This window comes from Bos javanicus, chromosome 1 (genome assembly GCF_032452875.1).
Source record: "Bos javanicus breed banteng chromosome 1, ARS-OSU_banteng_1.0, whole genome shotgun sequence".
In the NCBI taxonomy this organism is placed as follows: Eukaryota; Metazoa; Chordata; class Mammalia; order Artiodactyla; family Bovidae; genus Bos; species Bos javanicus.
In genome coordinates, this window is record NC_083868.1 from 110,119,504 (window position 1) to 110,143,303 (window position 23,800).

The following is a 23,800-nucleotide window of genomic DNA, read 5'->3' on the forward strand; positions in this document are numbered from 1 at the left end:
TTGCTCCATTTTCATGTTAATATCAATATCCACCACTTGAAAAACAACACCAAGGTGAAAACTGGAACATTTGAATTCAATGTCAAAATTCAAAGAAAGGCAGACAAAGTTGATTATATGTATAATTAACCACAAAAGACTGTAAGCTCCTCGTGGCAAGGCATGATTTCTTCTTTTCCTCTGTATCCCACATCTTGTTACCGTATCTGATAGTACTCAATAAATATTCATAAAACTAAGCTTAATTAAAGAGGCTGATAAGTGCTCTACAAAAGATAGAAACAGATTTTTAAGAAAAGGAGGGTGGGAGAAAAAAAAAGGGGGGGGTTGGGAGGACTTCCCTAGCAGTCCAGTGGTTAAGACTTGGCACTCCTAATAAGGTGGCATGAGTTTGATCCCTAGTCTAGGAACTAAGATCCCACATGCCTCAGGCCCAGCCTCTCAAAGAAAGGTATAAACAGAGATGGGATGGCAGTGAGTTCTGCCTTAGGGGAAAACAGGTGCCATGAAGATGCACAGAGGGAGTGGCATCAGGCCAGACCTTGAGGTTTTGTGTCAGGTTGAGAAGAGAGGCAGATGGCCTTTAAGAAGTGGGGACCAGGCTGGGAGACCTGGACATGAGAGAGCAGGCTTGAGCCCCATCCCCAGAGGTTTCAGTTCAGTAGTTCTAGGATGGGGTCCCCAATTCTACTCTTTTTCAAGTTCCCTGGCGTTGCTGTCCCTGCTGCTTCAGTGACCACACTTAGAGCAGCAATGCTAGGGGTCAGACAGAGGACTGGGAGCCTCTCTGTTACCTGGTATACAGTTTTGCTTTTGCCCTTAGAACAGTATATTGCAGTTATTTTTTCCATGTCTTTCTCTCCCAGTGCGCCTTAAACTCCTTGAGGAGCACAGCACCTGTGTCCGCATATTTGTATGAATGCCCTACCACAGTATTGGGCACATAGTAGGGCTTCAATAAAGTGTTGTTGAATTTGGAAATGAAAAAATGAACAAAAGAGATCAAAGAAAGTAAAGACCATGAAAATAAGTAAAACAATGTGTGTGGTCTTCAAAGAGGGAAAGTGACTCAACAGGGTCAAGATCTAGGGACTTAAAGGAGATTGGAGATAGGAATTGACCTTGGCTTTGGTAGCTGGAGACCCACTAGTGACTCATGAGAGGCAGTGGTCTGTAGGCGTGAAGTGGGGAGTGGAAGACATCTATTATGGATTGTGTGTGGAAGGGAAGTGTAGGAAATGCCTGCATGGGTGTTGGAGTTTAGAGGAAATAAGGAGGATTAAAAAATATCCAGTAAGAATAAAGTGATTGAAGATGTGGCAGAAAATATTAGATAGAACAAGCTAGAGGTAGTCTGGGAGTGAATTCCAAGCACAGATTGAGAAATGAATTTCAGAAAGGATTAAGGACATAAAGGATGGGCAAAGCTACAGCAGAGTTTGGGCAGGGAGTGGAGTTAAGGGATCACTAGACCAGGTAAAAGAAAGCTCAGAGTGAGGGGGACACAGACAGGGTGGTGTCTTCTTTTCCTGTGCTGCTGTAACATTACCACAAGTGTAGTGATTTAAAACAACACAAATTTATTACCTTACAGTTCTGGAAGTCAGAAGTCTAAAATGTGTCAACAGGCTTGCATTCCTTCCGGAGAATCTAGAGAAGAATGTTCCTTGCCCTTTCCAGCTGCAATAGCCTGGCTCACAGCCTGCATCACTCTCACCTCTGCTTTTCCACCATGTTTTCCCTGACTCCGACTCTTCTTCCCATTGCCAAGACCCTGTGATTACATTGGGACCACCCAGATGATCCAAGAGTATCTTGCCATCGCAAGACCCTTAACTTAATCACATTTACAGAGTCCCTTTTTCACAGGTTCCGGGGATTCGAATGCGGACATCTTGGGGAAGTTGTTATTCTGCCTACCACAGATAGAGACTGGGGACCAGGTGATGTGGGGAATAGAGAGAGGTGACTAATAGGCAGGACCTGGTTTCAGAGAAGAGACAGCTGGGCATGCCATTTTATCTGCAGCCTGAGAACAAAAGCTAAACACAATGTTTGGAAGGGCAGGTTCAATACAAGTTCAAGGAGGATCTGGAGAGAATAAGCAAATTCAACTTATTTCCCATGGAATAAAGGCAGTAAATGAAACCAGGAGGAGGCTCACTTATAGGAAGGGGCTTGGAGTGACCTGACCCAAAAAGGTAAGGTGCAAGAGTAGTAGTGGCACCTTGTGTGGCGTTCAGAGAGGTCCCAGCAGACCGCTGGTTACAGGCTTTCTGTGGCCGTCCAGAGACTTGGGAAAGGGCTTATGAAGCTGTTTATAACCAGGCCCCGGTCTGTTGCTTGGCCTCCTTTGTTGCTGTTGTTCAGTCACTCTTGTGTTGTTGTTGTTCAGTCACTCTTGTTGTTGTTGTGTCTGACTCTTTGCTACCTCACAGACTGCAGTACGCCAGGCTTCCCTGTCCTTCACCATCTCCCTGAGTTTGCTCAGACTCATGTCTGTTGAGTCAGTGATGCCATCCAACCATCTCATCCTCTGTCACCCCCTTCTCCTCTTGCCTTCAATCTTTGCCAGCATCAGGGTCTCTTTAACCCTTAGACCTCGAATAAGTATCTGGTCTCAGGGATCACAGGCAGGCATTCTCTATCAGGCACTGAATTTTTATGTACATGTGATGTTCTCCACATAGAATGATCGTCCCTCACCAGCACCACACTTTGTGAGCTGACAATTGCTTAGATGTGGCTTTCTTGCCTGCATAACTCTCTGATTCTTTTCTTACCCCTAATCCCTGACACAGCACATTTCACGAGGCCATGAATTTGTCTCTGCTGTTCTCTTTCCCTCCGGACCACCTTGAAAGTGAAAGTGAAAGTCGCTCATTTGTGTCCAACTCTTTGCCATGGAATTCTCCAGGCCAGAATACTAGAATACTGGAGCAGGTAGCCATTCCCTTCTCCAGGGTATCTTCCCAACCCAGGGATCTAACCCAGGTCTCCTGCATTGCAGGTGGATTCTTTACCAGATGAGCCACCAGGGAAGCCCAAGAATACTGGAGTGGGTCGCCTATCACTTCTCCAGCAGGTCTTCCTAACCCAGGAATTGAACCAGGGTCTCCTGCATTGCAGGTAGATTCTTTACCAGCTGAACTACCAGGGGACCACCTTGGCTGTGATACAAATGCTTGAGACACGAGGACTACCTTGTCCATTACTGTGTCCCCAGTGCCTGGCATAGTATCTGGCACAGAGAAGTCACTCTGTGAATATTTCTTAACACAGATGAGATAGTATTAGTGCCTAAATTTGCAGAGGATTTATCATTCACAAAGGATTTTTGTTTTAACATCTAATATCTCACTTAATGCTACCAATAACTCTATAATGTGTTATTTTTTTCCATTTTACACTAGTCAGAATGGATGCTTTGTTGTAAATGGAGGGTACCCTTTAAAATTATATAAACATTAAAATGAATCAGTTAAAGGTAGGGGGAAAACTGGATGCTTTGAGTACTACCATCATACCAGTAGTAAGCAGTAAATGACACTGCTGTACAGGTCCAGCGCTCTGACTCCCAGCCCCCTCCTCTCTTATTCTGAGCAGCCTCCACTTCAGAAGGCCACAGGCGAGTGTTCCCAGCTTACAGGAGGCAGGGGAGGGTGGACAGGGGACACCAGTAGTGGTCGAGCTCATGTTGAGTACCAGGCACTTATATAGGTGTTTTACAGGAATCATCTCACTTGTTCCCCTCAACAGCCTTTTCATTTTGTAAACAGAGAAGTTGAAGTTTGGAGAGGTTAAGAACAGGGTGGGTACCAGGGAGTGGCTTGGTGAGGTGGCTTGTCATGTGCCTCCCTCATCTTATCTGGCCCCCCATCTTCATACAGTCAATGTCCGTGTCTTCCACAGGCCATTACAGTCACACTGCCCTGCCCCTAAGGCTGCCATTTACAGAATATCTGGGGATGACACTGGTTAGGGAGCTTTCACAAAGGCATACAGGTCAGGATGAACTACATCATCAACCCAGTCTAATTCCACCCAATGAGATCTATCATGGGTGCTGAGTGTGGACCCCGGAATGAAGAAGCAAAGGGTTAGGAAGTACTCATAGTGAAGTGAAGGGACAACACCAGGACCAGGATCCTAACTGGTGGGAGGGAGTGGTTGACCGGGCACTGACCAACCGTTTGTTTTCCATCAGCACTTCTCTTCATGTTAAAGTGGTCCTGCCCCTCCCCATCCCACCCCTTTGCCTCCTTCAGCTCTTTGTCAGCTAGCACTTGATTACTGAGATACACGGGTAGTGAGCTAGAGAAATCCCAGGTAAACCCTCCTCTCTCTCATGTTCATTAATTAGACAGCAGGCAAAGGGAACAGGAGGGATACAGAAAAAGGTCGACTGAGAGGAAAACGAAATCAGGGCAACAGTCACATCTACAGCCTGAGGCTTTCTGTGTACATCTAGTTCATCCAATCTCAAATGAAATGAGAGGCTAAACAAGGAGGATTTTCACCTTGTGAAATGAGGATTAAAAGGGGGCTTTTCTCTCTGCATGACAGCTGTGCCAGCGTTCTGTAACTTGGAGATCCCTGAGCAGGTTTTCCAATGAAGGCAGTGTGCAGGAATGTTTCGTGTTTTCTCGAACACACTCCTCACTACCCACCTTCTGTGACTAGTGATAACTTGGTTTTTCATGACTGGAGGGTCAACAGTTGGCCCTTAAAACAAAAAATCTCTTTGTGTAGCTGAGATTGTCTGTGACTTTCTGATGTTGCTTCCCAAACAGGTGGGGTCCCTTCCTCCATCACTGTCTATTGAATATCCCTGTCTTAGGAAACTGTCCTTCCTAGGTGGAGGGAGGCAGTTCCTGGCTAGTGACTCATGGCTAGAAGCTCCAGAGAATTCTCCAAGTCCATTTATAGGAAAAGGCTGGGTGGTCAATTTTCCAAGTGGCCTTCTGGGCCTAAGTCAGTATTCTTGGCTGCCAAAAACCATGCTGTAGTCTAGCCAACAAAAGGAACAGAATTTAGTAACACACATGAGCATATCTGTAATTATCCTTAGGACATAGACTTCTAACCCTAACCATACGGAGATAAGTGGCAGGAAGTGGCAAGTTCAGCCCTCTATTGATTAATGTCCAGACCCAGAGGAACTGCTTTTGTGGTCTGGTCCCTAGAAAAGAATCATTTTCTAGGATTTTCTCTCAGCAGTGTAGAACATTCTTGTTCACATACCTAATCCTCCACACCTAACACAGCATCTTCTGGCTGACAAGACTCAAAAGTCACTTAGTATTTGTTTAAAATGAGAATAGTTGCAAAACATTAAGAAGATGGAGTGATGGACTGTATTCAGTTCAGTTCAGTTGCTCAGTCATGTCCGACTCTTTGCAACCCCATGAATCGCAGTATGCCAGGCTTCCCTGTCCATCACCAACTCCCGGAGTTCACCCAGACTCACGTCCATCGAGTCAGTGATGCCATCCAGCCATCTCATCCTCTGTCGTCCCCTTCTCCTTCTGCCCCCAATCCCTCCCAGCATCAGAGTCTTTTCCAATGAGTCAACTCTTCGCATAGGGTGGCCAAAGTACTGGAGCTTCAGCTTTAGCATCATTCCTTCCAAAGAACACCCAGGGCTGATCTCCTTCAGAATGGACTGGTGGGATCTCCTTGCAGTCCAAGGGACTCTCAAGAGTCTTCTCCAATACCACAGTTCAAAAGTATCAATTTTTCGGGGCACTCAGCCTTCTTCACAGTCCAACTCTCACATCCATACATGACCACAGGAAAAACCATAGCCTTTACTAGAAGGACCTTTGTTGACAAAGTAATGTCTCTGCTTTTGAATATGCTCTCTAGGTTGGTCATAACTTTCCTTCCAAGGAGTAAGCGTCTTTTAATTTCATGGCTGCAGTCACCACCTGCAGTGATTTTGGAGCCCAGAAAAATAAAGTCTGACACTGTTTCCACTGTTTCCCCATCTATTTCCCATGAAGTGATGGGACCAGATGCCATGATCTCCGTTTTCTGAATGTTGAGCTTTATGCCAACTTTTTCACTCTCCACTTTCACTTTCATCAAGAGGCTTTTGAGTTCCTCTTCACTTTCTGCCATAAGGGTGGTGTCATCTGCATATCTGAGGTTATTGATATTTCTCCTGGCAATCTTGATTCCAGGTTGTGCTTCTTCCAGACCAGCATTTCTCATGATGTACTCTGCATATAAGTTAAATAAGCAGGGTGACAATATACAGCCTTGACGTACTCCTTTTCCTATTTGGAACCAGTCTGTTGTTCCATGTCCAGTTCTAACTGTTGCTTCCTGACCTGCATACAAATTTCTCAAGAGGCAGGTCAGGTGGTCTGGTATTCCCATCTCTTTCAGAATTTTCCACAGTTTATTGTGATCCACACAGTCAAAGGCTTTGGCATAGTCAATAAAGCAGACATAGATGCTTTTCTGGAACTCTCTTGCTTTTTCCATGATCCAGCAGATGTTGGCAATTTGATCTCTGGTTCCTCTGCCTTTTCTAAAACCAGCTTGAACTTCAGGAAGTTCATGGACTGTATAGTCAGTCCTAAAACAGTCTTTGGAACAGAACCATGGTTTTCAGAATATATATTTTGTTAGTATGGTAGCTGTAAGTATTAAATGAAAAGAGTGGCAGTTATTTTTAGAGATTTCTGGAGATTAATAGACATTGTTGCTGCTGCTGCTGCTGCTAAGTCGCTTCGGTCGTATAGATGGCAGCCCACCAGGCTTCCCCGTCTGGGATTCTCCAGGCAAAAACACTGGAGTGGGTTGCCATTTCCTTCTCCAATGCATGAAAGTGAAAAGTGAAAGTGAAGTCGCTCAGTCGTGTCCAACTCTAGCGACCCCATGGACTGCAGCCTACCAGGCTCCTCAGTCCATGGGATTTTCTAGGCAAAATTACTGGAGTGGGGTGCCATTGCCTTCTCCGAATAGACATTGTTAGTGCTAATCAAATTAACTGAAAGAGAACATTGAATCTAAGTGTAATTTGAGAGGGAGTGTGGGAACATACATGTATACACACACAGTAGCTTGACTTTTCATTCTTTAACAAGAATTTACATGTCCTTGCTGCCAGTTAAGTTATTTTTGATGGCCCTCTGTTCAAGGTGCCCACAGCCTGGAGTAATGAGATGTGTCCACAGAATTTCAGTTCAATGGCAAGATGCTAAACTCATCAGCAGACTTGCCTGGGAGACAGTAAAGGCAGTGATCGATTCTGCTCAAGAAGGAACAGAAACGCCAGGGACAGGCCCTCACCTGGGTTACTGGATTTGTACAGTTCTGGTTGGCGCTCCTCTGCCTGTGCCCCCCAGCTCCCGTCCACCACCCTGCCTACTAAACACAGTCCAGATAACCAAGACCTTGAAATCCCTTTCCAGTAAACCTCCATCCTGCTTCCAGGGCTGTGGAAGTCCTGGTCTCTGGGTCTGTTTCCCTGAGGACAGGCCATGCCAACAGTGTCACCCTCATAGGTCTGAGGGGCAGCCTATATGAGCTTGCATATGTGGGCTGGAGTATCCACAAATATGCATAGGAAACTCCTTGAGGGCAAAGGGAGGGGTAGGAAGAGAAGGGAGGGGCAAGGGATGGAGGCTAGGGGTCATTTCTTCCTGTTTCCTTGACAGGGACCAAAAATTCTAAGTTCAAAGCAAGCCTCCCAGATTGTTATAAAGGTGTATGTGTCGGGTCAGAAGACAGAACGCTGTATAAGGCTGCAGAATATTTCCGTGTGTGGCTCAGTGGCCTCCCTGTGCTCTGGCTCCAGGTTGTGTGTATGTGAGCGTGGGCTGGGGGGAAGGCTTCCCAGAAATAGAACTATTTGAGATCAGCTTTGAAAGTATGAGTTTTCTCATACTTTTATGTGTGTTCAAGCCACTGTGGGTGGTCAGTGGCATGTTGCTGGGTCGGGAGGTTCGTGGAGGAAGAGGCAGCAGATAAACCCATCAGTGAATGCCAGTGAATGACCCTGGAATGCCATGGCACTGGGATTCTGACCATGCATTGTGGGAAATCTTTGGCATGAGCAGATGGGGTTTTAGGCAGCGAGGAGGCTGAAGAGAGGGCAAAAGTCTTGAGACGAGGAGGCCAGTTTGGAAGCTCTTTCAGAGTCCATGGTGTGGGACTTATGGCCTGAACAAAGGCCATGTCAGCTTCCTCTCTGCAAGCTATCTATGTTATCTTAGGGGCTTCTCTGCTCTCAGCAAAAGAAGGCTTTCTCCGAGATGTGAAACAGCTCCAATGAGGCAGCATAAAGAGACCAACCTAAGGAAATACTGACTGTCAGGAAAATATAATTTCTCCTTATCCAAAAATATCTGAAGGCCAAAGCACCACTTCCCTTAAATGTGAGTGATAAGCTTCAAGAATGGAGAAGGCAATGGCACCCCACTCCAGTACTCTTGCCTGGAAAATCCCATGGATGGAGGAGCCAGTAGGCTGCAGTCCATGGAGTCGCTAAGAGTTGGACATGACTGAGCGACTTCACTTTCACTTTTCACTTTCATGCATTGGAGAAGGAAATGGCAACCCACTCCAGTGTTCTTGCTTGGAGAATCCCAGGGACGGGGGAGCCTGGTGGGCTGCTGTCTATGGGGTTGCACAGAGTCGGACACGACTGAAACAACTTAGCAGCAGTAGCAGCAACCTTCAAGAAATATCTGTCCTTATTCATTCACATTATTCACATTTTACTGCTAGTCACATTATTTAGTACTTCTTCTCGTTTTGCTCCTTCTATGGATTCAGCTTTGCCTAGTACTCTGTATTTGCCTGAGCCTGCCTGCCTGTCTTTCTTGTTTTTCCTTTATTCCTTTATCCTTTTCTCTCTTCTCCATTTAAAATTTTCTTTATAGTCTTGGGATGTATGACTGGAGTTTAAATAAAATTGTCACTAGAAACACGCATCATAGAGACCCTGGTGTTCCAGGAATAGGACATAAAGAATAAGGACTGGGAAATGGAATTTTGTAGAATGGGGCAGGAAATGTGTAAGCATTTTCCATTTCTAAAAGCCTCAGGTTAAGGGCGCTGTCCTCCAGTTCCATTCTTCTTTCTCAAGATAGCTTTGGCTATTCGAGATTTTTTGTATTTCCATACAAATTGTGAAATTATTTGTTCTAGCTCTGTGAAGAATACCGTTGGTAGCTTGATAGGGATTGCATTGAATCTATAAATTGCTTTGGGTAGTATACTCATTTTCACTATATTGATTCTTCCAGTCCATGAACATGGTATATTTCTCCATCTATTAGTGTCCTCTTTGGTTTCTTTCACCAGTGTTTTATAGTTTTCTATATATAGGTCTTTAGTTTCTTTAGGTAGATATATTCCTAAGTATTTTATTCTTTCCATTGCAATGGTGAATGGAATTGTTTCCTTAATTTCTCTTTCTGTTTTCTCATTATTAGTGTATAGGAATGCAAGGGATTTCTGTGTGTTGATTTTATATCCTGCAACTTTACTATAATCATTGATTAGTTCTAGTAATTTTCTGGTGGAGTCTCTAGGGTTTTCTATGTAGAGGATCATGTCATCTGCAAATAGTGAGAGTTTTATTCTTCTTTTCCAATCTGGATTCCTTTTATTTCTTTTTCTGCTCTGATTGCTGTGGCCAAAACTTCCAAAACTATGTTGAATAGTAATGGTGAAAGTGGGCACCCTTGTCTTGTTCCTGACTTTAGAGGAAATGCTTTCAATTTTTCACCATTGAGGATAATGTTTGCTGTGGGTTTGTCATATATAGCTTTTATTATGTTGAGGTATGTTCCTTCTATTCCTGCTTTCTGGAGAGATTTTATCATAAATGGATGTTGAATTTTGTCAAAGGCTTTCTCTGCATCTATTGAGATAATCATATGGTTTTTATTTTTCAATTTGTTAATGTTAATTCAGGCTCTACTACAAAGCCACAGTTATCAAAACAGTATGGTACTGGCACAAAGACAGAAATATAGATCAATGGAACAAAATAGAAAGCCCAGAGATAAATCCATGCACATATGGACACCTTATCTTTGACAAAGGAGGCAAGAATATACAATGGATTAAAGACAATCTCTTTAACAAGTGGTGCTGAGAAATCTGGTCAACCACTTGTAAAAGAATGAAACTAGACCACTTTCTAACACCATACACAAAAATAAACTCAAAATGGATTAAAGATCTAAACGTAAGACCAGAAACTATAAAACTCCTAGAGGAGAACATAGGCAAAACACTCTCTGACATACATCACAGCAGGATCCTCTATGACCCACTTCCCAGAATATTGGAAATAAAAGCAAAAATAAACAAATGGGACCTAATTAAACTTAAAAGCTTCTGCACATCAAAGGAAACTATTAGCAAGGTGAAAAGACAGCCTTCAGAATGGGAGAAAATAATAGCAAATGAAGCAACTGACAAACAACTAATCTCAAAAATATACAAGCAACTCCTACAGCTCAACTCCAGAAAAATAAATGACCCAATCAAAAAATGGGCCAAAGAACTAAATAGACATTTCTCCAAAGAAGACATACAGATGGCTAACAAACACATGAAAAGATGCTCAACATCACTCATTATCAGAGAAATGCAAATCAAAACCACTATGAGGTACCATTTCACGCCAGTCAGAATGGCTGTGATCCAAAAGTCTACAAGCAATCAATGCTGGAGAGGGTGTGGAGAAAAGGGAACCCTCTTACACTGTTGGTGGGAATGCAAACTAGTACAGCCACTATGGAGAACAGTGTGGAGATTCCTTAAGAAACTGGAAATAGAACTGCCTTATGATCCAGCAATCCCACTGCTGGGCATACACACTGAGAAAACCAGAAGGGAAAGAGACATGTGTACCCCAATGTTCATCGCAGCACTGTTTATAATAGCCAGGACATGGAAGCAACCTAGATGTCCATCATCAGATGAATGGATAAGAAGGCAGTGGTACATATACACAATGGAGTATTACTTAGCCATTAAAAAGAATACATTTGAATCAGTTCTAATGAGGTGGATGAAACTGGAGCCTATTATACAGAGTGAAGTAAGCCAGAAAGAAAAACACCAATACAGTATACTAACGCATATATATGGAATTTAGAAAGATGGTAACAATAACCCTGTGTACGAGACAGCAAAAGAGACACTGATGTGTAGAACAGTCTTATGGACTCTGTGGGAGAGGGAGAGGGTGGGAAGATTTGGGAGAATGGCATTGAAACATGTATAATATCATGTATGAAACGAGTTGCCAGTCCAGGTTCGTTGCACGATACTGGATGCTTGGGGCTAGTGCACTGGGACGACCCAGAGGGATGGTATGGGGAGGGAGGAGGGAGGAGGGTTCAGGATGGGGAACACATGTATACCTGTGGTGGATTCATTTTGATATTTGGCAAAACTAATACAATTTTGTAAAGTTTAAAAATAAAATAAAATTTAAAAAAAAAAAAAGGGCACTGTCCTGACCCGGAGCAGCTGGCTGACACTTCTGCCATAGGTGCCAGGGACCTCACATAGTTTCTCCTGAAGGACATACAATCACCCCCAATGCACTGGCAGCCTTTACTGAACTGTTCATTCATATGTGCCATTTATCAGAGAGTAGCTCTAACCTTTCTTCCATGATTACTGGATATGAATATCAAGTTTAAATTTACATATAGGGTAATTTATATTTATAAATTTATGTATATATTTATATATAAGATAATATATATGGGCTTCCCAGGTGGCTCAGTGGTAAAGAATCTGCCTGCCAATGCAGGAGCCACAGGAGACAAGTGTTCAATCCCTGAGTTGGGAAGATCCCCTGGAGGAGGAAATGACAACCTGTTAGACTTGTTAACAACATTAACTGTAGCACCTAGAATAGCACCTTGCAAATGGAAAGGACTCCATAAATAATTTGTGAATGAGTGAATGGATGGATGAATGGACATGAAGAGAAGTGGACTCATATGTGGGATACTTGAGGGGTGGGAATCAATAGGACTTGGTGACTGCTCAGATAAAGCTGCTGAAAAGGGGAAAATAGTAGTCAAGAATGATTCCTCCCTCCCCAACACCCCCCCACCCCCAAGCCCCCCCACCCTCACCTTGTGAAAAAAGAATGATTCTCAGACTTCTGGCTTGAGCAGGTAGAATAGCAGTGTCATTTATACGAAGGGAGACACCTGGGGCTAGAGAGGTGGGAAAAGCAGGTTTTTGGCAGGGGGTCAGTTTATGAGTTCAGCAGGCTGAGCTGTGCATCAGATTTTTTAATCCTAATACCGGAAGTCACATTTCAAGTCTGCCTTACCAAAACAGCAAACCAACAACAAACAAAAGAAATAACCATGGGAGAAGTATGAATGGACTAATAGTTTGTACTTTTATTGTTCAGTTTTCCCCAGGTTGTTCTTTGTAATCCTTTTATTTTAGCAGACAAACAATTCATTAAATTGTCAGTATGCAATGTGTCTCTGTGTTAACATAGAGACACCATTCCACAAAAAAGTCACATTCTCCTTAATGCAAATTATTGCATCCTTATATTGATAAAGACTTTAAAAACTAAGAAAGGTTAGGATATTGAGAATATGGTAGATATTATTTTACTTTAGTAGTTTTTTATCTTGTAACGTTTTTGTGGTCCAAATGGAAAACTGAGAAAAAGGAAGAGCTCTTTCCTGCTTTATTTTTATTTTAAATATTTCCACACCATATTTCTCTAATTTGAAGGCTCTAATCAAAGTCATTGTCAAGGATCTCTTACATACTTATATTCTCTTTTAAATTGAAACCCTCTGATATTCTATGGATAACTAGGAATTAACTGGTGAAATGAGGTAGTAGAAAAGACCTTATTACAGAGAAGGAATGATATGTGCAAAGGTCTTATGGTGAGAAGAATTTGAGAGAGAGACAAATGACATTGTTACTAAAGTTGAGAGAACAAGGTGGGCATGTCTAAGATGATGTCTAAGGAGTAGGCAAGCAGGGACTGAGCATGTTTTAGACCATGTTTTAAAATTCTGGCCTTTATCCTACCTTCTAGGAATCTCTAGACATTCTGGGTACATAGTAGATATTCAATAAATAGTTGCCCTACTCTTTTTTTTAATGCCATCTATGCTTTTCAATTCAATGTAATTACTGATCAAATTCATTCTTCTGAATATTTGCAGCACAGTTGATAATGGACAGCACAACCAGTTTCTGAGAATGCTACTTGATAATGTTCTCCTGGAGTCTTTCAGTTCAGTTCAGTTCAGTCGCTCAGTCATGTCTGACTCTTTGCAACCCCATGAACCACAGGACGCCAGGCCTCCCTGTCCATCACCAACTCCCGGAGTTTACTCAGACTCATTTCCATCGAGTCAGTGATGCCATCCAGCCATCTCATCCTCTGTCGTCCCCTTCTCCTCCTGCCCCCAATCCCTCCCAGTATCAGAGTCTTTTCCAATGAGTCAACTCTTCCCATGAGGTGGCCAAAGTACTGGAGTTTCAGCTTTAGCATCATTCCTTCCAAAGAACACCCAGGGATGATCTCTTTCAGAATAGACTGGTTGGATCTCCTTGCAATCCAAGGGACTCTCAAGAGTCTTCTCCAACACCGCAGTTCAAAAGCATCAATTCTTTGGTGCTCAGCCTTCTTCACAGTCCAACTCTCACATCCATACGTGACCACAGGAAAAACCATAGCCTTGACTAGATGGACCTTTGTTGGCAAAGTAATGTCTCTGCTTTTGAATCTGCTATCTAGATTGGTCATAACTTTCCTTCCAAGGAGTAAGCGTCTTTTAATTTCATGACTACAGTCACCATCTGCAGTGATTTTGGAGGAAAATGCTATCATATAAGGGCACCCCCTCCAAAAAAAGCTGAAGCTCTCAGGGTGGTTTGGAGGAAATGTAACACTACTGTGATAAGGACATAACACAGGAGACCTTGACTTATGAATGAGTAGCAGCGTTTAAGCATTTTGTAGCCTTAACTCTTCAATTGCAGAGCACAGATTTAAAGAAAAGGCAAAGGAAACTGAAGGCTCTGAAATTTTACTGTAAATTTTAAATTTCAGACTTGGGCGATTTGCTTGCGTTCCAACAAGAGTAATAATCTCAGAATGTGTTGAGTTCAGATTGAATACACAAAAGTATTAGATTGATTCTGACTTAATTAACTTTCCTCTGTTTCTTTTTCTCCCTTCTTCTCTTTTCTTCCTGTAGGTGGTTCAGAAGTGTATTCCTTTCCTAATTGGGCAATTGAAGGATTCGACCCATAACGACATCATCCTAAGCATCCTCATAGAGATTGCAGGCTACAAGCCAATGGCTTTGAACAGTTTTCTTCCAATGCTGAAAGAGATTGCTGAGAGATCCCCCTACCTCATTGGACAAATGGCGAGAATCTACGGGGCTGTCGGACACGTGGATGAAGTAAGTATGGCTTTTTTCTCTTCATTTCCCTAATTTCCATTGGCACTTAATCCATTGGAGCTCTATGATATTCAGATATGTCCTGAGACTTCTGAAAGTTCCCCTTTCTCTCTCTCTCTCTCTTTTTTTTTTTTTTTGGCATAGACAGTGGCCTCTGGATCAAGGGCATGTTGTAGCAGGGTTATATGGATTGCTCAGGAAGTGAGGATTTTATTGCTGACATGTCACCGAGGAAGGGGAAGGGTTACAATGGAGAAAGCCCAATGATAGATGGAGACCACTTTGTAATAACAATAACCAGCAAGATTTTCATCTCATTTCTGGTTGCCATTCTGCTTAACCCAAGAATGTCAGTAAACATGGAGTTAGATCTCAGAGACTGCCTATTAATGAGGACCCATAGCTATCCTGTCAATAAGTGCCTGGATTCAGTACGTTTTGAACCCTCTCCACGATGTTCCTTTGGAGAGTGCAATAAACGTTCATGGGTGTTTGAAAGTCCTAGTCTAAATATTTGCATAATAAAATCTTTCAGCAGCAGCAACAGGATGCCATCAGAGCTTGTAGGGATTAGGCAACTAAGAAAGAATTTCCAGAAATTAAAGTTCTGAAGGGTGTGTGCATGCATGTGTATACACATATGCATGTCTGTCTGATGATTTTATGTTGAAATTGAGGATTTTTATCTTTTAAAAATAGAAGCAAATGTGTAATTGATAGAGGAAGGCTTTTACTTCATGCACTTACCTATACTATATATTTCCTATTAGATAAGTATAAAATTGTTTAACTCTTAAAAAGGATTTCATAGTTCACCAAGTTTAACCTCTTGAGTCCACAGAGAAGAAAGTTAAAAACTGGAAAGGTTAAGTGACTCATCCAGACTCAGCTTGGGTTAGTCGGTGACCCAGTTGGAATTAGATCTTTGGTATCATTAGCACTGTTTTCAAATTTTGTCTTAAAATGGTTCTTTGGTTCTGTTTTGTTTGATTTCTGCTGAGATTTGTGGAGAGCTGGTGAGTGCCAGGCTTCTTCCTGATGGAGAGTCTTTCTCCTTTAATTTCCCAGAAGAAGGTGGGAGAACTGGGCCCCAAGCAGCCTGTGCTTATGAGTGTGACAGTGGCTCTTGTAAAAGGATTACTCAGTACTGACATGCTGCTTAGCATAATCCCTTTCTGTTCACTGCTGTTTGGAATGTCTCATGCTTGCCATGATCTGCCTTCTGGTAACACGTTCTGTGCCCTGTCACCTTTGCTGCCAGGAGAACCTGTGGTATGCCCGAGTGCTTTTAGGCCAACTGTGACCGACAGCTGTTTGACTGGGTCTGCTGACCTTGCAGGTTTTTGCATGGACCAAAAAATTCAACTTCTGATGGGCAAGGCCTTGGAATCTTTAAGTTATCATTCTTTTTGTCACAAATACATTTATGAATCATTAATGTGTAGTAAGAGTTTCCCTGGTGGCTCAGTGGTAAAGAATCTACCTGCCAACGTGGGAGATGAGGGTTCGGTCCTTAGATGGGGAAGATATCCTGGAGTAGGAAATGGCAACCCACTCCAGTATTCTAGCCTGGGAAATCTCATGGACAGAGGAGCTTAGTGGGCTACAGTCCATGGGGTCACAAACGAGTCGGACCCAATTTAGGGACTAAACAACAATATGTAATAATGCACATTGGAGGTGACTACACCTCCCCAGAAAATGTAATCTGTAAACAAAGCAAAACAAACAAAAAACAATTCTAGCCACTGTCAGTTTATCTAAACTAAGGCTAATCTGAGAGGGAATAGAATATTAGGTGATATTTGTGTGGTTCCAGGTGAGTATAGAGAGAAAAGGGGGGCCAAAGAGCCTGAGGAATCACTGATTTCAAAATTAAGACTACCAGAGTATTTTCTCTTCTCTGTCTCTGTCTCTCTCTGTCTCTTTTTCTTTCTCTCTCTCTTGCTCTATCTCCATATCTCATTCTCACATACCCATGGAGGCATCTGTGTTTGAGAGAGAAAAAAATTTTTTTCTGATGCTTCTGATTCAGTTCGTCAGCAGAGAACAATTCTAGATCAAACACTTTCCAAACGTATTGGGATATTATTATATATCTGATATATAGATATCAGAATTGTTTTAGGAGCTCTTTCCACAACATAAGTTCTTGGACCCTAGAGAATACTTATTGAATCAAAGTTTCCAGGAAAGGGGCCTCCCCAGCCTCTGCCAGTGTAATTCTTGTTTTGGTTGTGCAGCACGTGGGATCTTAGTTCCAATCCTATATACCTGTATCTATATATCTATATTTTTGGCCTGCCAGGGTAATTCTGATACACCTTTTCTTGGATCAGTATTTGAGATCCCTTGGCATAATATATTTAAAGCAAGCGTCAATCAGGCTTTGTCCATCACCCATCCTGCCTTCCTCCATAAAGTCATGATAATTAATTAAAACTTTTCCAGACTATTGACACAGCAGTTTAGATTAGATATGGTCAAGGGTAATACAAAAATTCAAAACAAAAATTGTTGAAACAAAGATACACATCTATTTCTCTTGCACATAAAGAAGTCTAGAAGGCAGTCAGTATAGAACCCCATGTTTCAGAAACTTAGGCCCCCCCTTCTCCTTTGTTGGTCTCCCATCCTGGAGCATACCAAAGAGCACAGAGCTTCCATCTCCTGGTCCAAGATGGTTATTCATCTCCACCCATCAAGTGAGCATTTCAGCCAATAGGGGAAAGGGGAGAAGGACTCTTCCAGACAAATACAGCCTACTGTTTATATCCCATTGGCTAAATAAAACAAAGCTGCAGATGACCATAGCTGCAAGGGAGGCTGGAATGTGTAGTCTGGATTTAGGTGGCCACATGCCCAGTTAATCAAAAGAGAAGGACATAAAGAATGACTGAGGACAAGGAATGTCTTTTTGCAACTCGTCAAGTGATTCTTTTCTCTGGGTCTCTTTTCTCTGCTCCAAAACAAATAATATCCATATGCTAAGGAAACAATGTTCAAGAAAATCCCACAGATTTAGGCATAAATACATTCACTGCCAACAGCAAGAAGTTAGAAACTTATTGTTAAACTATTATGCAGACATGAAACATGTTTATGAAGCCTCATGAAGGACTGATACAAGGAGACTTTGTTGCTGTTTGTTGTTTAGTTGCTCAGACATGTCCAACTCTTTGCAACCATGGACTGTAGGCTCACCAGGCTCCTTTGTCCATGGGATTTCCCAGGCAGGAATACTGGAGTGGGTTTCCATTTCCTTTTCCAACAAGGAGTCTTAAATAACTATTAAATTCACACACACACACACACACGTATATAAAATATATATAATATATTTGTATTGGATTATCTCCCTTCCGGCACTGATATTCTTGAATTCCATTATTCCATTTCATTCAAGATCAGCGTGACAAAACTACCTTAAATGTTAGTCAGAATCCTTTATTCAGAAATAATGCCTAAAATATCACCCTTTAGTTTTAAAGAATGATAAAACTCAGTTGTCCCAAGAATTAACAACCTAAGTGGCTATTAACTGCTTAATTGGAGTAAACCTGTTCAATATTCTAAAACTTTTGTGGCGCCATATTCCTAAAGACCAAAACCAATAGGCAAGATATATGTGTATGGTTATTTCTACCCAGCCTCTTTTTAGAAGGAAACCGGAAGTTACTGAAGTGCATTGCCAGGTGGGTTTGAGGACAGAAGTCAAGTACAGGCTCCTGATGACCCATGGAGGAGGAAATTGCAATTAAAAGAGAACAGCAGGAACTTTGCCCTGAAAAGATCCCACTGTTTTCTGCATGGAGAGCTTGGTATACGTGAGGTAAAGGGACACGGGGATATATGAGACGTGGAGATGTTTAGGTGTTCATGATGGAATAGCTGCAATAACCTAGTGACCTCAGGCCCTAGGATCCTCTCTCTCAATCGTACTCTGGTCTTATCTAAAAATTGACTCAGTTAAATTTTTTTTCTCTTTGACACCATGTAAAATTTTCAGATGTACTCAGGGGTGCCAAGTATTAGATGATATTTGTTGCTAGGATTTAAAAGATTTTAGAAATGCAGAAAAGCCAATGCAACTTGGAATATCTTGCTATGACTTTTGAGATGCACAGTTGGTGATTGATTGGAGCCTACTGTTGATCCCTTTCTTGTTGCCTGCCTTCCACCAAACTACAGTGTTTGAGCCTTAAGGGGAACCGGGGTGTGGGGCTCTCCAGGGGTTTGTGACCCTCAGGCCTGGCATAACCTCAAGGGTGGAGTCAGCCTGGAATCAGTCTCACACATTATTAATTGACTTCTGCCTTATGTTCTGTGCCTGCATGAAGACAGGTGTAGGAACTGCAGGGCTGGCTACGGGGAAGCATACCAGATGCACCTGTCTTTCATATCAGGACCCATCTGGGTAGGCAAACTGTTTACAACAGCTGATAGCAGTCACAATCTTCCCATCTGCTGGTGTAGCAGAGGGAAGCTGTTCTATAAAACAAAAATTAACATCCTATAGTTTCTTATTTTTTTCTCTCTTCCAAATTACCTCAGGGATATTTTTGCCCAAATTTAAAATGAAACCATGCTTAATAGCTATATAGTGTTTGTGTCCCTATAGGAAGCTGTATAGTGACTCACAGGCAATTTTCAGGTGTGTTCTGGCACCTAACGTGCATCTGTTGGATGGAGGGTAACACTAGGAGGACCAAAGGGCAGAGAAATACATCCTCTTCTGGGATAATTGATGAGTGGTTGCCTCTGAGGTGCACCTTCCTTGGCCTGTCCAGTAAAGGACACAGCTGGCTCCTCATCATGCCAGGATTCACCCCACTTTTGTGGTATGCTCAGATGAAGCAGATGCATAAATAAGAAATACTATTTTATTAATATCAGATACATCCTCAGCATGGCAAAAACACACAGGTCCTTCTGTCTTTCTCAAATGAGGAAACTGTAGTGGAGAGTGCCAGACAATAGAAGGATAACATAGTAGCTTCTGAGGGTCCATCCCCAGACTTATATCCAGAGAATTCATACAAAACCCTTAGCACAGTGCCTGGCATACAGCAAGTGCTTGATACGGTTCATCTAACAGCAGTAATAATAACAACAACAGCAACAGAAATAAATAAAATTCTACCCAGCTGGAGAGGGTTAATGAGACAGATGTCTTCTTCCCATTCCAATGTATCTTTTGTTAAATTACCAGTTTTCTTCCTAAAAGTGCAAGTGTGGTCTTTCTCCCTTCCACAGAGTCTTCCGTTGGCTCCTTCACTGCCTATCGGATGCCGTCATCTTGGCTTGGCCCTACCCTCCTTCTAGTTTTAGCTCTTACCTGTCCAGGCTATTCCATGCCCTCTGTGTTCTATTACCATTTTACATCCTTCCCTGAGCATACCTTGCACTGACATATGTCATCATCTTCACAGCCTATTCTTCTGGCTGGATAGTTTCCATTCCCTGCTCTTGCTTATCTTTCCTGACCCACATCAAATGTCACCTCCCCCTGTGTAAGCTCTTCTCGGTTCTCTTAGGCAGTTACCCCTTCTACATTCCCATGGCACTTTGGCTGTATCTCAAAGGTCATACAGAGAAGGCAATGGCAACCCACTCCAGTACTTTTGCCTGGAAAATCCCATGGACAGAGGAGCCTGGTAGACTGCAGTCCATGGGGTCGCTAAGAGTCAGGCATGACTGAGCGACTTCACTTTCACTTTTCACTTTCATGCATTGGAGAAGGAAATGGCAACCCACTTCAGTATTCTTGCCTGGAGAATCCCAGGGACAGAGGAGCCTAGTGGGCTGCCATCTATGGGGTCGCACAGAGTTGGACACGACTGAAGTGACTTAGCAGCAGCAGCAAAGGTCATACTGACTGTGTCACGTCATAATTTGCCTGTCCATGTCTGTTTATTCTCCATGAGCCTCTGAGCTCTCATAGGAAGGAATCTTACCTTATCCATCTGAATTCACTTGTGGCCAAAAGAATTCGTGAGTATTTGGGAGCACTTAATCATTAAGAATTTGAAGGTTGAATTCTCACTAGCCACTTTCATTCAATCAAGCATCTAGTTCTTCTAGGTGACATAACTATAACTTAAGAGGAAGGCAAGGAAAATATTAAGATGGAAAATGTTGATACTTCAGAGCCAGTACAATTTATCTAGTAGGTGAAAGATGAAAATGAGTTTGACAGGGGACCTGGTGTTATTAACTAGAAAGCATATGATGAGGCATGTCTGTCAATGATTCCAAAAGATCCTGGCTCCTTGGTAGGTGACATCAGAGAAAAATGATGTTGAATGGATCATGAAAAGAGGTTTTCATATGCAAGGACTTCACAGGCAGCAAGCTGGTTGAAGTGTAGTGCCCAGGAGGAACATTCACCACTGTAGACTAAGCAGTGTTCACCACCTGGGATCTGTCTACGTAAGAATCCATTGCCCGAATGTGGGGACATCCATACACTGTAATATGGTGGCTAAGAGGGTGTCTCAAGAGTCAGACTGCCTTTGTTTGAATCCTGACTCAGCTGTGTGGCCTTTAGCAAGTTACATCACCTCTCTTGATTCATTTTTCTCATCTGTTAAATAGGAATAGCAATATTATTTACCTCCTAATTTTGTTGTGAGAATTAATCAGCTGAAGCATGGAGAACAGTGTCTGGCAATTGCTAAACATTCAATACATATCAGCAATGTATTACCTCCTGAGTGGTGCCCAGGGCTTTCTCATTGCATTTATTTGGATACAGACTGGAACTTAAGTCCAACAGATTGAAATCAGGGAAGACAGCAACAAGTAAATGATGCGCCTCTTCCCTGCTCCTCAGGGAAAGAGGCTGAATGGATGGGTATATGGGGTCAAAATAAGGACAGAAATAAAAGGAATGGGTACTATATGTTCCATTAAAGATATAAAGTAGGACTGGCTGTATCTTCTTTCTTTGTTAACAAGTAACTAGTATATATAATTTTTTTTCTCAGTGTGGAACATCTATCTGCTTTAAATTTATATTACAGACCACCATTCCTGAGGGGAATAAAAATAACAAAAACAATAATAAAGCCACATTTTATAAAAATTTTTATAATTTAAAATAGGCCTTGTTTTCTTGGGGGCACTGGAAGTGCATTGCTTTCCGTAAAGGGCAGGTGGTCCCCAGTTCCTCACCTATAAAAACAACTCAAATAAGTTTGCATCAATTTTTTTTAAAAAACCTGTCATTAATTAAATCTGAAGTGGTCTAAATTAAATCCAGACTAGGTTGACTTTTCTTGCCCAGGAAGAACTGAAGTAGAATGCTTCAGTTCCAGAGGCTTTATTCTTTTTCATTGTTTTCTTTACCCATTAGACTCTCTGAGCCATACAAGTGGTCCCAGCCCCCTTGGTTAGATATTGCAGTTATTACAACCCTCTCTTCTAATGTGGGTCCACGTGAAAAAGAGAGCCCTTTAGGAATGGCTTTCATTTCTTGAGAGGACAAATTGAATTCATGTGTTCTGTCCATCTACTTAAGTCTCAGATAAATGAACTGAAGCAATTTTAGTTTAATAGCCCCATCCTCACCAGGACTTCATCTCATTAGAAGGCACACACTGGTACCCTCCATAGCTGTGTTTTGCCCATCCCATGCCAGACCCACAAGGCAACCAACCCATATGGCGGAAACAGAGATGCCCTAAGCTGCTTTTTACACATGATCTCATAGCACGTGGAAGGATGCTACAGCCAGTTGTTTTCCTTAGCTGGAAACCAGCAGTCTGCACCTGTGAAGAATCAGATGGCTTGCCCTCCCAGCCTGGCCTCTGCCAGGGTGGGCGTGAAATCCTGTGCCCTCTGCCTTGTTTTCCTAACTGGCTGGAATATGCTGGCCAAGCACCAGAGCGTGTTTATTACATCCTCTCTGGGCTCAGAGTCATGGACACTTTTCAAGTAGAGAAGTGACACATCTTGCCCAGGTCGGGTTTCTGTGACATCCGGCAGGCCTTCCACAAAAACACTTTCAGGAGGAAAAGGAAAAGAATGACAAAGGCAACAAGAACCACATTACTGTCCTCATCCTGGCTGTGGAAAAACATCCTGCAATATAGGACCTGGATGGATGCTGTGCACCTTTAGCTTGCAGGTCAAGACTAAAGACTCTGGGCGCCATTCCACAAAAGGAAGGACCTGTGACTTAAACACCCCAGTTTCCCCTAGGGTGGGGAATCTAGATAAAACTTGGTCTGCTCAGAGTCTTTGGGAAGCCTTGGTCAGCGCCAGCTGGTAGCTATTTACTACTACAGAATTGTCATCGATTGGGGAAGTTTCTTTTTTTTTTCCAAAATGTCAATAGCTTTATTGTTTTTTATATTGTAAAAAGGTTACATGCTAATTGTAAATAATATTAATAATCTCTTACAAAGTGTAAAGAAAAAAAAACTTCAAGTATGTACAGAATATTCTTTCACATATTAATAGAACTGATTTTCCTTAACCTGTCTCTGTGATGCAAGGATGAGTCGATGATTCTTTCTAGATGCAAGCCTGAGTACTGGTAGTGATGAAGACACAGAGAGGAGAAAGACATGGTCTCTGCCCTAGGGAGGCTCACAGTGAATACGGGCTGGTGGGGGACAGAGATATACAAATAGATTATTAAAGTTTATTTTTGTGCCCGTTACTACCGGTTTCTGATCTGTATCAAGAAGGAAACAAGTCACCCTGGGTGGCGGAATTTGGAAGAATGTTCTAAGTGAGGCCTGTTGGATGATAGCATGATGTCAGGGGAGAAGGAGGAGAGTATCCATGGAGAACACAGCAGCTACAATGGCCTGCTGTAGCGGGGGGAAGGCCCTCAGCCTTCTGGAAACCGTGCCTGGGGCGTGGAATGGATAATGGAAGAGGGGAGAGGGCTGAAGCTGGTGCAGACTCGTTCCAGATGACGACATTCCTCATCGATCCGCAGACAGGTCCTGTTTTCTACCCTCTCTCTCTACACTTATTTATCACTGGTGTCCAGGTCACCAGTGTTTTGTTTCCCTTTATTGTGTGGACAAGCAAATGAATACTGTGTACCTCAGCATCTCCAAGAAACTAAAGAGCCTGGTAAAAGGACAAACAGTCCCCACAAATAGTTAAAAATGTAGGATAGTAAATAATGGTTACAAAAGTTACATGTTGCAGCAATTTTCAACAATGTCTTGTAATTATCAACTGTAATTTAGGCCAACTGACCAAACCACTGAGAGCTCTCAGTGCCTCTTTGAGGGGAGAGCTTGGCAAGTCCTTGAAGGGGCCTCTGCCTGACCAGTCTCTCCTCAGGATTGAGCCCCAAGGACTGTCAGCCTGATCCCCACAGATCT

The 23,800-nt window shown here is 42.6% G+C and overlaps 1 protein-coding gene across 4 annotated transcripts in view; it reads left to right on the plus strand.

Moving 5' to 3' along the window:
- The window catches only part of VEPH1 (ventricular zone expressed PH domain containing 1), a 277,180-nt gene that overhangs the window by 107,742 nt on the left and 145,638 nt on the right, over positions 1 to 23,800 (plus strand). For all 4 annotated transcript variants that reach the window (XM_061417635.1, XM_061417655.1, XM_061417624.1 and 1 more), the window contains exon 6: positions 14,241 to 14,450. In XM_061417635.1, coding sequence (XP_061273619.1) covers positions 14,241 to 14,450 — 210 coding nt within the window. The remainder of the gene's footprint in view (positions 1 to 14,240; positions 14,451 to 23,800) is intronic.